This window comes from Notechis scutatus, chromosome 1 (genome assembly GCF_049901735.1).
Source record: "Notechis scutatus isolate UNSWTSFEM ecotype Mainland chromosome 1, rNotScu1.2, whole genome shotgun sequence".
NCBI lineage: Eukaryota > Metazoa > Chordata > Lepidosauria > Squamata > Elapidae > Notechis > Notechis scutatus.
In genome coordinates, this window is record NC_142009.1 from 12,861,997 (window position 1) to 12,878,224 (window position 16,228).

The 16,228-nt window shown below is 42.4% G+C and overlaps 1 protein-coding gene across 4 annotated transcripts in view; it reads left to right on the plus strand.

The window, feature by feature from the left end:
- SGSM2 (small G protein signaling modulator 2) overlaps positions 1-16,228 on the plus strand; it is a 138,456-nt gene that overhangs the window by 64,935 nt on the left and 57,293 nt on the right. For 2 of the 4 annotated variants that reach the window (XM_087957329.1, XM_087957336.1), the window contains exons 3-4: positions 13,244-13,406; positions 15,132-15,203. In XM_087957329.1, the coding sequence (XP_087813455.1) occupies positions 13,244-13,406; positions 15,132-15,203 (235 nt within the window). The remainder of the gene's footprint in view (positions 1-13,243; positions 13,407-15,131; positions 15,204-16,228) is intronic. The other 2 variants (XM_087957334.1, XM_087957337.1) reach the window with 1 other exon arrangement.

Below are 16,228 nucleotides of genomic sequence, written 5' to 3' on the forward strand. Positions count from 1 at the left end.
AGGAATAGGAATAGGAGTGCAGTGGAGTGAAGTGGAGTAGAATGTTCTGACCCAAACCTTGTTCCAAGGAAATAAACATGAAACGGAGGTAACAGCAAAACCTTTTAATGATTCTTTATGAATTCCATTTCTTCACGGTTAAAAGGCTGTTTCAAACTAATTGTCTCTGATAAGAACAAGCCTTGCCAAGGTTGTGCAAGGCTGCCAAGAACACTAGATAAAGTTGCCAAGAAATATTTCAAACACAAAGAGTCTCCAAACACCAAGCAAGATACTCTGAACATCCACAAGGCTTGAGTGCAAAAACTTCTTTGCTTCCTGCAAAGAACTCCAGTTTCTCAGCTGGCTTTTATCTCTTGAGGGAGGGGCCATTACCTTGTAGCCTTACTCCCGAGTCACCCGTGCTGCTGCAGCTTCTCTTTCCTTCGAGCAGCCCTGCGCACACATGCACGCACTGGGCACAGGTTCCTCGGGGACCTCTTCATCACTGCTGCCAGCCTCCACAATCTCCGAAGGCAGCAGTCCACTCCCTGATGGTCCTGGCCCCATCCCTTCATCACACGCAGGCCCCTCGCTCTCCGAGACCTCAGCCGTCCGGACCTGCTGCCAGCAAACCACAACAATACAGAATACAGAATACTGGTAAGAGTTGGAAAGACCTTGGAAGTCTTTGAATCCAACCCCTGCTCAAGCAAGAGACCATATGCCATTCCAGGCAAAAGTTGTCCAATCTCTTCTTAAAAGCCTCCAGTGATGAAGCAACTACCCATTCCACTGCTTACTTGTTCTCACTAGGTCCTCGACCTATGACCATTCATTTAGTGACTACTCAAAGTTTAACACCATGAAAAAAATGACTTATGAGCATCACAGTGTCCCCATGGTCAGGTGATCAGAATTTGGCAACCAACAAGTATTTATGGTGGTTTCAGTGTGCCAGAATCTCATAATTGCCATTTGCAACCTTCCCAGCCTGTCTCTAACAAGCAGCGCCAATGGTGGAAGCTGGATTTGTTTAATGACTATGGGATTCATGCTGACTGTGCCAAACATCGTCATAAAATTGGGCATCAATCAGAATAGAGTTGGAAGGGACCTTGGAGGTCTTCTAGTCCAACCCTGCTGCTCAAACAGGAGACACTATACTATTTCTGAAAAAGTGGCTGTCCAGTCTCTTTTTGAAAACCTCCAGTGATGAAGCATCCAGAACTTCTGAAGGCAGCTGTTCCACTGATTAATTGTCCTCACTGTTCGGAAGTTTCTCCTTAATTCCAGGTTGCTTCTCTCCTTGATTAGTTTCCATCCATTGTTTCTTGCCTTCTGGTGCTTTGGAAAATAAATTGCCCCCCTCTTCTTTGTGGCAGCCCCTCAAAGACTGGAATGCTGCTATCATGTCTCCCCTAGTCCTTCTTTTCTCTAGACTAGCCCTATCCACTTCCTGCAACCGTTCTTCATATGCTTTTGTCTCCAGGCCTTTACTAGTTGCTCTTTCTGCACTCCCCTCCCCCAATGACTCACTTAGAATCTGCTGCACTTAGAAGTGGAAGTTCTCATCTCAATTGTGGTTGTAGGTCAAGGACTACCTGTGGTTAGTAGCAGCAAGGTAGAAATTTAAGAGGACAACGCTTCAGATTCAGTGCTTAAAAAAAAAAAGAAAGAGAGAAAATGGTTTGGAACGAAGAATGGAGCTACAAATACCTGTCAATTTCCCTTTAAAACAGCCACATCTTTTTATAACAACTGATGATAGCTGCAGAGGGCAATTATGCCATCTTGGGAAAAGAGAGTTATCTAAGTCCCTCTGCTAGTTTGGTCTAGTGGTTAAGGTGCTTAGTCTAATCCCACCTCAGACGTGGTAGCTGGCTGGTTGACTTTGGGCCAGACACCAAGAGACTTAGAGTTCTAGTCCTGCCTTAGGCATGAAAGCCAGCTGGGTGGCTAGTCATTCCTTTTCAGCCCAACCCACCTCACAGGATAGTTGTTGTGGGAAAAAGAAGAGGAAGAAGGAGTATTAGGCATTCACCACCTTGAGTTATTTATAAACTAATGAAGGTGGAATACAAATAAATATATGCATCCCAAATCTACAATTACAGGTGAAACAAAGTGAAAATATCCAGAGGTGAAGAATTCTGGAGTCAGGTGGAAAAGATAACAGATATTCAGAGTTGGAAGGGACCTTATAGGTCATCTAGTCCAACCCCCACCCAAGCAGGAGACCCTACGCCATTTCTGACAAATGGCAATCCAGTCTCTTCTTGAAGGTCTCAAGTGATGGCGCTTCTACAACTTCCAAGGGCAAGCTGTTCCATTGGTTGATTGTTCTCACTGTCAGAAAGTTTCTCCTTATTTCCAGGTTAAATCTCTCCTTGTTCAGTTTCCATCCATTATTCCTTGTCTGACCTACAGGCACTTTGGAAAATAGCTTGACCCCTTCCTCCCTGTGGCAGCCCCTCAAATATTGGAAGACCTCTATCATGTCTCCCCTGGTCCTTCTCTTTCTAGACTAGCCAAGCCCAGTTCCTGCAACCATTGTATGTTTTAGCCTCCAGTCCCCTAATCATCCTGGTTGCTCTTTGTACTTTTCCTAGAGTCTCAACATATTTTTTAATAATGTGGTGAACAAAACTGGATGCAGCATTCTAGGTGTGGTCTTACTAAGGCTTTACAGAGTGGTATTAGTACCTCACTTGACCTCAGTTGTATCCCTCTGTTAATACACTTTAGGATTGCATTAGCTTTTTTGGCTGCTGCTGCACACTGCTGGCTCATATTTAGCTGGTTGTCCACTAAGACTCCAAGATCCCTCTCACAGTTACTGCTATGAGGATGAGTTGAGCTTGCAGTTACACAGATATCAAGATGGACCCCACAGGTGCCCCCCATATTTCCTAAAATGCTTCTCCAATATTCAGATAGTTGCGTAAAATTTCTTATGCATTATGGTTGCTCCTCATAACTGATTTCGTATGTGTTGCATGCATGATATTTATTTAAAGTATATCTTCTCCTTTTAGTCTACAAGGAATACACCACAATGGAGCATGGCTGGCTAGGGAATTCTGGGAGTTGAAGTCCACAAATCTTAAAGTTGCCAAGGTTGGACACTCCTGCCGTAAAGTCTTACCTAATAATAAAAATAGGAAGTTGCTGTCTTTGAGTTTATTTACATTATAAAGAGATTCAATAGTAAAGAAAAGAAGGTCGGGAGGAAAAAAATAAAATAAATTAACTCCACTCCTAATTCTTACGATTTAATCAACAGCAGCTGTGGTCAAAAAGTAGAAGTGAGCAGTGAAGGAGAAAGGCCAAAAGACTAATATCTCTAGAATTTATGCTCTTAAGGCATAAATTCCAGAGATATTTTAGATCCTTTTAGACCTTTATTTCTGGTATAAAGAGTTTAATATTGGCTTTTCTGGACAGCAATATTATAAATGAGAGACCACTAACCCAGACATAGTAACAATAAGTGGAGCTGACCTTTCATTTTTCTGAAGATTTCTGTGTATTTTTAATGTGTGTTTCTTATCACCATTCACACAGAAGCATAGAAGAGATTTCGCTTCTTATTTTAAAGAAATAAAACTTACACATTGGCTAACTTGTACCCCCTTTTTATACAATACCTGCAATTTTACATTCCTTGCAACCAAATATTTTTTCTTTTGGTGTTTCTCCTCAACTTTTGAACCCAAGCAAAGTGTGTGAGCTTGTATTAGTACTTCTGCAAATCATTGCATCAGTTTTAGCTCCTTATTGCCAGCAATAAAACTCAAAACAATTTTTTGAGAGAGGGCCTGGTTTTGCAACAAGTGATCATTTTGTGTGTGACAGCAATTTGATTTGGGATTGATTTTAAAGAGGATCCACTGAGGTGTGTAGATGTGCAGTTTAAATTGATGTAATTGATGCAAGCATTGGAAAGCATTGTTTTAAAGAAGGCGTCTCATCATTCCCTCGCAGAGGAGGGTTGGCGTTAGGTTTATGCATTGATTCAGTGAAATTAAAATTGTTTGGGGGAAGTGAAGCTCATGGCCCAGAGGATGCTGGTTGAAAATGGGCTCTTGTTGGTCTGATGAATGAAGGCAAATATATGTGATCCAGGGTTATGTTGCAGGAGCCAGTCTTGGTCGGTTTTGTCTTCCGAGCTTTTGCACTTGTGATGGGGCTCATCCTCTCAGGGACCTTCTCTCGTATGTGGTATTTATAGGGTGCCTGTTGTGTGGTTTTTTTTTTAATATATTCAACCATAACAATACAAGAGCAAACAATAGATACAAACTCAAGGTTAATCCACCAAACTTGATTGCAGGAAATACAACTTCAACAACAGAGTGGTCAATGTCTGGAATACTCTACCTGACTCTGTGGTTTCTTCCCCAAACCCCAAAAACTTTAACCTTAGACCAGTGGTCCCCAACCTTTTTGTACCAGGGACCAGTTTCAAGCACAAACACTTTTTCAAGGACCGGGGGGGAAGAGTCCGAGTTTGGTGGTTTTGCTTGCAGACGTTTCATTACCTGACTAGGTAACATCTGATGTTGTTATCTAGTCGGGTAATAAAACGTCTGCCAGCAAACCACCAAGTTCAGAGCGCCTCGGCCCTGCCTCCCTCAGCCCCATCCCTCAGGTGTCTCCCTCCCTCCCTCAGGTGTCTGCCTCGTTCCTCTCTCAGTCGCTCTCTCGCTGCTCCACCAGCCCAGGAAGAAACTGCTTCAAAGAAGCCGGGGGTGTGTGGCTTTTCCTGTCACCGCAGCTCCTCCGAGCGCCTGTTTACCCCCACCCGCCCGCCCACGCGGTTCAATCCACAGTGCTCCGTTCTGCCTGCCTGCCTGCCTGCCTTCTTCGTTTGGAGCAGCTTCGGCTGATAAAAAGAGGCGAATAGTTATTATTCTCAGCGAAGCTGCTCCCAGACAACCAGACAGGCAGAACGGGGCACTGAATTGAAGCGGGCGGGCGGGTGTGAAAGTGCGGCGCCGGAGGAGCTGGCGACAGAAAAGCCACCCGGCTTCTTTGAAGCAGTTTCTTCCTGGGCTGGTGGAGCAGCGAGAAGCGACTGAGAGGAACGAGCGGGAGAACCGAAGCCGCTGAGTCAGAGAGCAGGACAGGCTTCGGTTGCTTCCTCCCTCCCCTTCTTTCATTTGTGTCCTTGATCCCGATCCCAGCAGGATTCACCGAAGGCGAAGAAAGCCGCCATTTTTTTTAATTTTTATTTTTTGCGGCCCGGTACAGAGTGCTCCACGGACCGGGACCGGTCCGCGGCCCGGTGGTTGAGGACCCCTGCCTTAGACTGTCTACTATTGACCTCACCCCTTTCCTAAGAGGTCTGTAGGGGGCGTGCATAAGCGTACCTACTGTCCCTGTCCTATTGTTTCTTTTATTTTTCTTATATGTATCCATAACTATATTTTTACTTATACCTATTACCTTGTAAGCAATTGACAAACCAAATAAAAATAAATGTATGTATGTATGTATGTATGTATGTATGTATGTATGTATGTATGTATGTTGAGGTGTTGATGGCTGGTTAATTATATAGTTGGTTGTTGTTTTCTTGTGCTGCCAAGCCTTCACTTCCTAAGTATTTGATAAGCTGGCAGTAAATCAGTATTTCTGTTGACTGGCAAAGGGCCCGTTTCCCAGGCTTCAATCACTTCCCTGGCTATTTTTGTGCCTGCTCGCCCAACAATCTTAATAGCTGCAAAATTGAATGTATTGGTCTTGTTGGTCTGGGCAGAATTAAATAGAAATAACAGTAGCATTTAGCCTTATAGACTGCCCGATAGCATTTTTCTGCACACCCTGGGCAAAAATAGAAGCATTATTTGTATATTGCCCCCAACGAAGTTGGGTCCTTATTTTACCGACCTTGGAAGGATGGGAGGCTGAGTCAACCTGGAGCCCTGTCAGGATTGAATGCCAGGTTGTGGACAGAGTTTGCCTGCAGTACTGCATTGTGCCATCAGGGCTCCTTAAATACAGTAGAGGGGAACAGCCTTAACTCAGTGCCTTTGTCTGCGACATGTGAACAATGGCTGAAATGCAGGTAGTCCTCAGCTTATGGCAATTCATTTAGCAGCCACTCTAAGATAACACCACAGGAAAAAATGACTTATGACCAGTCTTCACATTTAGGACCATTGCAGCATCCCCACAGTCATACGATCAAAAACTCCAGTGTTTGGCATATATTTATGATGGTTGCAATGTCCCATGGTCATGTGATTGCCATTTGTGACTTCCCAGCTGGCTTCCGACAAGCAAAATCAACGGGGAAGTTGGATTTGCCTAATGACCGCACTATTAACAATTGTAGGGATTCGCTTAACAACTGCGGCAAAAGGGTTGTAAAATCAGGCATGATTTCCTGAACAACTGCCTTGCTTAGCAACAAAAATTCTGGTCCCAAATGTGGTCGTAAGTCAAGGACCACCTATAAAAGTCTTAATGTCTGCAGGTCATATGGCTGCCAATCACTAGATAGATATCCTAAGCAGGAATATTTCTTATTGAAACACTTACCTTCCACAATAAAAAGTGTCCTCTCATATTGCATGATGGTTTTGGTATGCTGGATAGAAAGATATTACAGAGGTTGGTGAGCACATCACTAAACATTGTGGGCTGTTCCCTGACACCACTAGATGACCTCGCTAGGGCTCACTGCCTTAGAAGAGTGAGGAGAATTCTCAGGGACGACTCACATCCCAGTCAGCGCTTCTTCACTCTCCTACCATCGGGTAGGAGATATAGAAGCATAGCCAGCTGCACCAACAGGCTGAAGAACAGTTTCTACCCGTGGGCTGTCAGACTTCTGAACGGAAAATAACCTCATGTCAACATAGTATGATACACTTGCAGGGACGGCATGGTGTGCAACAAGGTCACATAGTGTAACAAAATTGGGACTGGGTTAGGGACTTCTGTCCTCACTGTGAGTTGTGTTTGGGGGGAAGGTGCACGAAGGGAGGCTCAGCCAATCTCATTGTACACATGTTGTACTCTGACAAGAAAGGTAATAATAACTTAGTAGTAGTTCTCGACTTATGACTGCCAAATTTACCTGAAAAGGAGGAAGTTACGATTCAGATTTGAAGTGCTGATGGCCGTCTCCTGTCCCCCATTCCCGAGGTCACATGATGGCATTTTGGGCACTTGGCAAATGGCCTGCAATTTACGGTTTGTTTTCGTGTGTTTGCAATCATGTGGATTGTGATTTACAACATTGTTTTGTCTGAAAGGACGCATTTTCAAACAGGTGAAAGGATAGGCTGAAGTGGTCTTTAAGCTTTCTGTGTGTTACCTCCCACCTTCCCTCCGTAGAAAAATGTTTTTTTTTAATTACTGTAGCAAGCTAGCTAATTGGATTTTCAGTCGCTTAGTGGATTAAGTTAGATTAACTCAACAATATATAATCAACCCCCCCTCCTCTCCCTGCCTGGTTCCCCCAAGGTCTATAGATCTCTTAGCAGAAGAAATTATTTGCATGTAAAAAAGAATCATGGGTTTCTTTCCTGGCAATTGCAGGTCCCAACCTATAATAGATTCTAAATACTTTAAAGAAATTCTAAATAAAAGATATCCATTTACCTCGCTAGTTATCTCTTTAGATAGATAGATAGATAGATAGATAGATAGATAGATAGATAGATAGATGATAGATAGATAGATGATAGATATCTGTCTGTTCATTTATCCATTCACCTTCTGTCTGTCTGTTTTCCATCCATCCATCCATCCATCCATCCATCCATCTATCTATCATCTACCTACCTAGCTATCTCACTATCTTTCTCATTGGCACGTATGTTCTTCTTCATTTCTAGGTGCTCACTAAGAAAGGATTTTTCAAAATGACCACCAGAGCATTAGTTTTTCGTATATTATTATTAACACGATCTGATGCTAAGGAGTTCTACTCCCCCCACACCTGAAAAAAAAATCTGTTCCAAATGCAAAACACAAGCAGAGTAGAGGAGTTTCAGTTTCAGTTTTAGTTTCACAGCACCAAGCAGCTTTGGTATAAAACAGTTGAGCTAAGCCATGCCCAGGCTCCTTGCTGTCTCTTTCTTGCTCACACAGCAAATACTGTTTCAGTTTCCAAACAGCCCTCAACTCTCTCACACACTGACAGGAGGCTAGCCAGATGAATACCGATGGATGCTGGTAGGCAGAGGCAGAATTCTCCCCCCCTTATTTTCCTCCCCCCAAAAACTAAACCCGACCATATAGTTTCGTAGCAAAGCACAGGTATCGAGCTTGTGTGTGTGCGCGTGTGTGTATTCATTCATCTATCATCTAACTATCTCTTTCTGTCTCTATCTGTTTGTCTGCCTGCCTATTTATCCATCAAGCTCTTTGTCCCTCCATTTGTCCGTCCATCCACCCATCTTGATAAAGATATTATAACGAAGTGAAACACCTGGTTAGACCCAGCCATTTCCACTTATCTGATAAACCATTTTCCCCTGCAGAAGGCTTTCTGCCATTTCAGTGTGTATCAGTACTTTGAGTGTAACTGCTTAAGGCTGAAAAGCCAGCAAAGGTCAGTCATCTTTCAATTCAGATTCTCATCTAGACTAGAGAACATAGCTGGCGTTGAATAGCATGAGAATGCTTGGGGCAAAACTTTGGTTGAATTTATAACGCACTGGCCCATTTTTTTTATTTTTTCATTTAGCACATCTCACAAAAAGAGACTCTGGGCAGCTTCTGAGCAAAGTAACAATTAAAACCTTTTCAAAATATTTAAAAACAGAAATAAAAACGTAAAAGAATCAAACTTAAAAGAACTCCAAGATAATTGGAGCACAAGCATTATTAAGCCTCATTAAACCATTTTTAGGTTCACCCTGGGATGTCCAAGGTTGATGGAAGGACCATGTTTTCAGAATAACAGAGTTGGAAGGTCTTCTAGTCCAGTGGTTGCCAACCAGTGCCGGGGACCATTGGTGGTCTGAAAGAAAATTTTGGTGGTCCGCAGAGAAATGTCACCCCGAAAGCACCCCCCAAAGCAGTGCTTCTTTCTGATTCTTTTTTCTTCTGCTTTTGGCTGCACGCAAGGAAAGCAGCGAAAGTCTTTCTTTCTCTCCCCAAAACTGCCAGAAATGAGTCTTTTGGACCCTGCAAGGCATCCTGCTCCAAGAGGCTATGCCGGCAAAGACTCATTTCTGGTGGAGTTTGGGGGAGAGAAAGAAAGACTTCTGCTGCTTCTGCTGCTTTCCTTGCATGAAGCCAAAAGTCTCTCAGTCTCTTTCTCCCCCTGAGAACGGAGCAGGAGACTGTATCATGCGACCCCAAATAAAAAATGATCGATCAGTAGGAAAACAGGGTGGGGAATTTTCCTGCAGACTTTTTGGGGGATTTTCCCAGGGTCTCTGGTCTATGGGATTTAAAATTATGAGTTTGGTGGTCCCTGAGATCCAAAAGTTTGGTGACCCCTGTTCTAGTTCAACTGCCTGTTCAAGCAGGAGATCATATACAATTCTGAACAAATGGTTGTTCAATCTCTTCTTAAAAACCTAACACCCACAATTTCTGGAAGCAGTTTGTTCCACTGATTAATTGTTCTCACTGTCAGCAAATTTCTCCTTAATTCTAGGTTGGATCTCTCCTTGATTAGTTTCCATTTGTTGCTTCTTGTCCTGCCATCAGGTACTTCGGATAAATTGTCCTACTTTTATTTTGATAGCTTCCCAGTCTTGGGAGACTGATATCATGTCACCCCTAGTCCTGTTTGTTAGATTACACATACCCAGATCCTGCAAACATTCATCAAATGTTTTAGCCTCCAGCCCCTTAATCATCTTTGTTGCTCTTCCCACAACATACTTTTTATATCCTGGTGACCAGAACTGGATGCAGTATTCCAAGTGTGGTCTTATCAAAGCAATATATAGAAGTACTAATACTTCACATGATCTTGATTCTATCAGTTTGGTCCTGTGACCAATCCATTTCACGACCGTCATGACTTAAAATTGTGATGGACAAGCTCCATTACATTCATAAGCTGAGCACTACCTTGTCTTGGAGAACTTCAGAACATCCCATTCTAGTCAATTGGTTTCCAGCTGTTTTTTTTTTTTTTTTTGATGGAGTACAATCTTTTATCCCTCACTTTTCCATCGTCCTCAGCTGTGGAACTTAAATGAGAGCTGCCTGATGTTATATTTCTCAGAGCTAGAGCCCTGTGTGGCCTATGTTTTTGTCAATATTTATTGACTGCCATTTACCACTGACCATTTGCTGCAAACATTATGCCATTAAATTTCATTCCAGTTCTTTGATTAAAGTTAGTCCTGATGGAGCTGGTAATTAACCAAAACAGCAACATCAACCCACCACTGCTGTCATTTGGCAAAGAGGTGTGTGTCTTCAGGCAGCAGTTATCAGCATGGGTCAGAGTTGTGGCACAGTGTCTGGATGTACAGCAAGAGGTTTTCATGAGAGTTTAAAGGTGGAGTCCCAATCTTTTCCCGTGGTATATTTCTGAGATAAGCTGTCTTGGAAGGAGAAAGATTTTCTGCCTTTTTTAAAGCAAAAAACCCCCACCTATCCTTTCCCCATGGATCATGATTTTTCTGTTGCTTTATTATTATTTTTTAAGCTGCAAAAAAGCCAGCTTGTTTGCTTAGAAATTGCTTGCTCTAATTGGCAGGCCAGACAGACCTCTGTGGTTAGATTAGTCTGGAAAAGATGAAATCTATTTTATAATGCTCCTTTCAGGAAGGGTGCAGAAATTTGTAGAGTAGACTGGGAACCAGGCTATCTCTAAGATTTCTGTGCCCTCCTGTGCTGTGCATCTCTTTTTGCTATTGCATTTTTTTTTAATGTAATCACAGATCAACCGAAGTTGTTCATAGATGAAATATTCTGTGGGTGTTAAGCACAAAGAGAACCGTGCAGTTCAATTCAATTGATAGCTTCAGAATTTAATACGTGGGCATAAACGGTGAGATCAAAGAGGAGAAGGAGCTAAATTCAGCCATCGGTAATTTAACAAATGAATTACATGTCAGATGTCTTTATCAACATTGTAGAGTCACAAACATTTCTCATTTCTTGTAATCTAAAGTGGTGATTCATAAGCTTTCATGTTTCTGAGAGCTCATTTTACATGATCTGGATTGTGTTGGAATAATTGATGCCAATTCCCAGAGAGATTGATGGATGACTCTTACATTCACAAAGGCTGCAACTGTTGGAATCAAATGTTGAATTTGAACTAAACGTCCTTGGTTTAAACTTCAGTGTTATGGGTCCTTCCTTGTACACAGCTGGCTATGATCACACATTAAACACAACCATATCAACTAAAGAGGGAATACACTTCCATTTTCACAAATGCAGCTTGGCAAGTGTTAACTTGGTGTACAATTTTAATGGTTTGCTGTGCTGTTTGAGATCCTTGGTGTTCTCTGAGTTGAGTTGTTCTCTTGCAGATGTTTCATTACCTATCTTGATTACACCATCAGTGCTGATATCTGCAAGAAACATCTGCAAGAAAACAACCAAGCTCAGAGAGCACCAAGACCTCCACAGTTCAGCCCCACAGTGTGCTATGCTCTATGAGGTCCTTGGTGCTCTCCGAGTGTGTTTTCTTGCAGACGTTTCATTACCCAACTAGGTAACATTATCAGTGCTGATATCTGCAAGAACCATCTGCAAGAAAACTATCAAGCTCAGAGAGCACAAAGGGCCCCACAGTTTAACCTTGAACTACAAATATTCTGTGAATCCAGCACTTTTCCTTAATTTGTGGTTCAGTATCCCAAATATGATTTTTTTCAGGAGCCAACTGGACTTTCTTATTTTTTCTTTTGAAGACGTTTCGCTTCTCATCCAAGAAGCTTCTTCAGCTTCTTGATAGGATAGTGGGGAATGGAAGATAATCCTCCAAGTGCTTCAACAACTTTCTAAAAGGATGCAAATGACCAGCTGTCTGCAAGGAATATAAACCCTTCCATTTCTCATGCTGCCTGAATTCCCTTGTTTGCGTGGCCTGGGTTCTGGCATACCGCACCCAGTACTGGTTCCCAAACCAGGGGTTGGTGACTCCTGACAGAGGCATGAATGTATGTATGTGTTAAATTTGTATCCTGCCTTTTTATAGAAGCTCAAGACAGCAAACATTCTGCTTCCTTTTTCTCACTTGTACCTGCAAGTCTAAGATCTATTTAACGCCTATTTTGCCCTCGGATCTTGTCTCTTTAATTTGTGTCGTGCCTCCCAGCATGCTGTTTGGAGGGCCAAGAATGTGTCTACTGAATGTGTCAAGCTTTCCTTTACCTAATTTTAATTCTTCCCTTTATTTAAAATTTGAAAAGTTGATTGAGGAGCCTCTGCCTACCAGCATCCATCGGTATTCATCTGGCTAGCGTCCTGTCAATGTGTGAGAGAGTTGAGGGCAGTTTGGAAACTGAAACAGTATTTGCTATGTGAGCAAGAAGGAGACAGCAAGGAGCCTGGGCATGGCTTAGCTCAACTGTTCTGTACTAAAGCCGCTCGATGCCATGAAACTAAAACTGAAACTCCCCTCTTCTGCTTGTGTTTTGCATTTGGAACAGCTTTCTTTTCAGGTGGGGAGGGGGAGTAGAACTCCTTAGCATCAGAGCATGTTAATAATAATATACGAAATACTAATGCTGTGATGGTCATTCTGAAAAATCCTTTCTTTGTGAGCACCTAGAAGCCAAGAAGAACATATGTACCAAATTTCAAGTTTGTAGGTTTTACGGTTCTGGAGCTTTTGTGATGATGCGTGAGTGGTATTTCGCTTTTATGTATATAGATTTCAGAAGTTGTGGGTGCCCCATCACTGGAGGCTTTCAAGAAGACATCCATTTTGTATTTATAATTACATATGTATGTATGTATGTATGTATGTATGTATGGTATGTATGTATGTATGTATGTATGTATGTATGTATGTATGTATTATCTTGTCATATTTATGTTTATATTAGAGGTGGAGACCTTTCGACAGCTGTATGCAGTGTAATTTCATTTTAATGTATGACGATGAGTGTGCATTCAACGTGACAATAAAGTTATTCTAAGTTCTACATTTCTTGTCCAAAATAGCATAGCCTCTCCTGTTCTAGCAGCGGGTTGGACCAGATGACCTCCAAGGTCCCCTCCAACTCTGTTATTCTATGATTTAAACATGTGTTTCTGCTACAGGAGGCTTTGGCTCACTGGCCCTGTGTCCTGTTTTTTGTTTCTCTTTTCCCAGGGATGGTAGAAATTTGCCTTCTCCACATGCTGAAGCGTCGGGCATCTGGCTTCTTACGGACGGACAAGATCGCTGCACTTTTCACCAAGGTTGGCAAGACCTATGACGTGGCCAGTGAGATATGCAGGAAAGTGCAGGAGTTGCTGCAACAGGTTGAAGGCAGGTGAGGGTGATGTTCATTTTGTGTGTGTGTGTGTGTGTGTGTGCTTCCTAGTGGCCAGTCAGATGCCTCAGGCTGCTCACCATCCTATTCTTGGGTGGCACAACCGGAAGAGATAATTATGCATCTTGCACTCTCTGCAGCCACCGTGATTATTTTTAACGTGATGATTCCAGGATCAGAGCATTGTTGATAGGGTCCATCATGCTTCTTTGGTATAACAGAATATAACGGAATAACAGAGTTGGAAGGAACCTTGGAGATCTTCTAGACCACCCCCACCCCCACTCATGCAGGAGACTATACCATTTCAGACCAGTGGTTGTCCAATATCTTCTTAGAAACCTCCAATGTTGGAGAATTCACAGCTTCTGGAGGCAAGTTGTTCCACTGATTAATTGTTCTAACTGTCAGAAAATTTCTCCTTAGTTCTAGGTTGCTTCTCTCCTGGATTAGTTTCACCCAGTGCACAGCCTTTTTGACCCAGTGCCCTGGAATCTAACCAAGTAAGATTAGGGAAATGAAAGATAGTTCTCCTGACATAGTGAGATAGTTCTTTCAAGTTATATATGATTCCTGGGAAAGGCACAGTGAGGGAAGGAAAAAAAATAATCTGACCACTATTAATCGAAGTATCCTCGACATACGACCTTCGTGGAGCCTGTCCATTGGGGTCATATGTTGTAACGATCATAAAATTATGACTTTTTTGCAGCGATTTTTAATCAAATCCTATAGTAGTGACAAACCCTGCAGTCATTAAGCAAACAAAAACCAAACCCACAGTTTTGCCAAAAACAGGAAGTAAGTGGTGGGTTTTGGCAAAACCATTCTAAGATCCAGTCACGTGACCACAGGACACGGTGAACCGCCATTAATGCGGCCATTTTGCTGAATGCCCGAAGTTCAGTCATGTGACCATGGAGAGGGTCTAACCATTAGAACTTTGAATTCAGGTGGTAAATCTCCTTTTTCAGGTCAGTCATAACTTCAAACAGTTGTTAAGCAACTGATGATAAGTCAAGGACTAACCGTGTAATGCTGCCCAGTTGATTCCCTTTCTACTGGGTCTCCTAAAGCTCATGGTAGGCCTTCATGATTGAGTTTATCTTCTCCCTATATCTTCCAGAGACTTAGAATCAACCTTGGACCCACAAAGTAGATTTTTATTCTCTAATAATTTTGCTCTGTGAGGGAGATGGCCAGTTTCCAAATTTGGTAATTAAATAGCCCAAATTGGTGCTTGAGTCTCTCTAACCAAAACAATGCAATTAGATCAGCAGATAAATTGTGGTGCCTTCTAGACCAGGTGTCTCCAACCTTGGCCACTTTAAGACTTGTGGACTTCAGCTCCCAGAATTCCTCAGCCAGCTTTGCTTTAAAGTGGTACCTATTTTGCTGGCTGAGGAATTCTGGGAGTTGAAGTCCACAAGTCTTAAAGTGGCCAAGGTTGGTGACCCCTGTTCTAAATGTGTCATTCTCCAGTTTCCATAAGCCCACGTCAAGTTCTTATGCCGTGCACCTGTGAGAGATTGGAAAAGTTTGCTCTGGATCTAAGTTTTTCAAACTTGGCAGCTTTCCTTTTCTCCTCAATTTAGCAAGGAATCCCTTGGGGATCATGTTGACTTCTGTGTCTGTTAAGTTGAGATCCCAAATTCTATCTGTGCAAACTCAATCCCACAAAGAGCTTCAAAAGAGAACGTGTCCATTTCTTCTTTTCCTTTGCAGGTCATCTGTAAGCAACGGGGAGAATGTAGGCAGGTGGTTCAGCTTTCCGACTGGGTTTCCATCTCTGTTCAGGTCACTAGTTTTATATTAAGTAAGAATCAGATGTAGTAGAGAAAAATAAGATCCCCTTTTCTTCCTTTTGACTGGGAAATTCGAAGAGGGAAAAACGATTTCCAGATGTTTTGTTTCTCCCCCCAATTCCCATTTTTAACTAGTTTGTCCGTAGCCATTTGGGTGGTCAGGAAACACTTTGGAAAAATATGGATTTTTCCCCCCACTTAGTGAACATTTCAGAATTTAAACAGCAATTGAGTTGGCTGCGAAAGGAATTGGTTGAATTGGCAAGCAATGTCACTGCCTTTGCCAGTGAAACCACTAGTTTTCTTGGCCGCTCTTCCCTCTTTAAACTCGGTTTTCCACCACTTTGTGGCTGGATTTTACATAGCAATTGCCAAGGATGGAGACAATTCATGATGAAGAGACACAAAATAAAATACTTATTTAGGCTGCCCTGCCTGGCAGATTTTCTTCTGGCAGACAGGCATAAATGGAGCCACGGATGCAACCTCTCATTATATACGGTACAGGGGAGAATTACATAATTTCTTGTGTACTTTCAATATATTTGAGAGAGTTTGTTAAGTCATTGCCTCTGCTCACTTTCAGTTGGGCAGCAAAGGGGTTGACCGCACAGGGATGAAATCGGTTTATTTAGCAGATGCAACATTATTCCAGGATTTTTATTTATATCCGCCTTTACTATTATTTATCAGTAACTCAAGGCGATGAACACAGATAGGACAGCTCTACAGAGGGTTAAACGTCATTCCCAGAAGATCATTGGTTGCCCTCTCCCCTCTTTGGAAGAGCTTTATAGCTCCTGCTGCCTTAAGAAAGTTCAAAACATTCTCAAAGATCCATCTCATCCTGGGCATCCTTATTTTGAACTATTACCACCTGGCAGGCGGTACAGGGCAATAAAGACAAGGACAAATAGGCTGAAAAACAGCTTCTATCCCAGAGCAGTAACTCTATTGAATTCTACTGTATAGTGCAATATTAATGCAATCAGGGGTTTTCAATTCAGTTGCATAGAA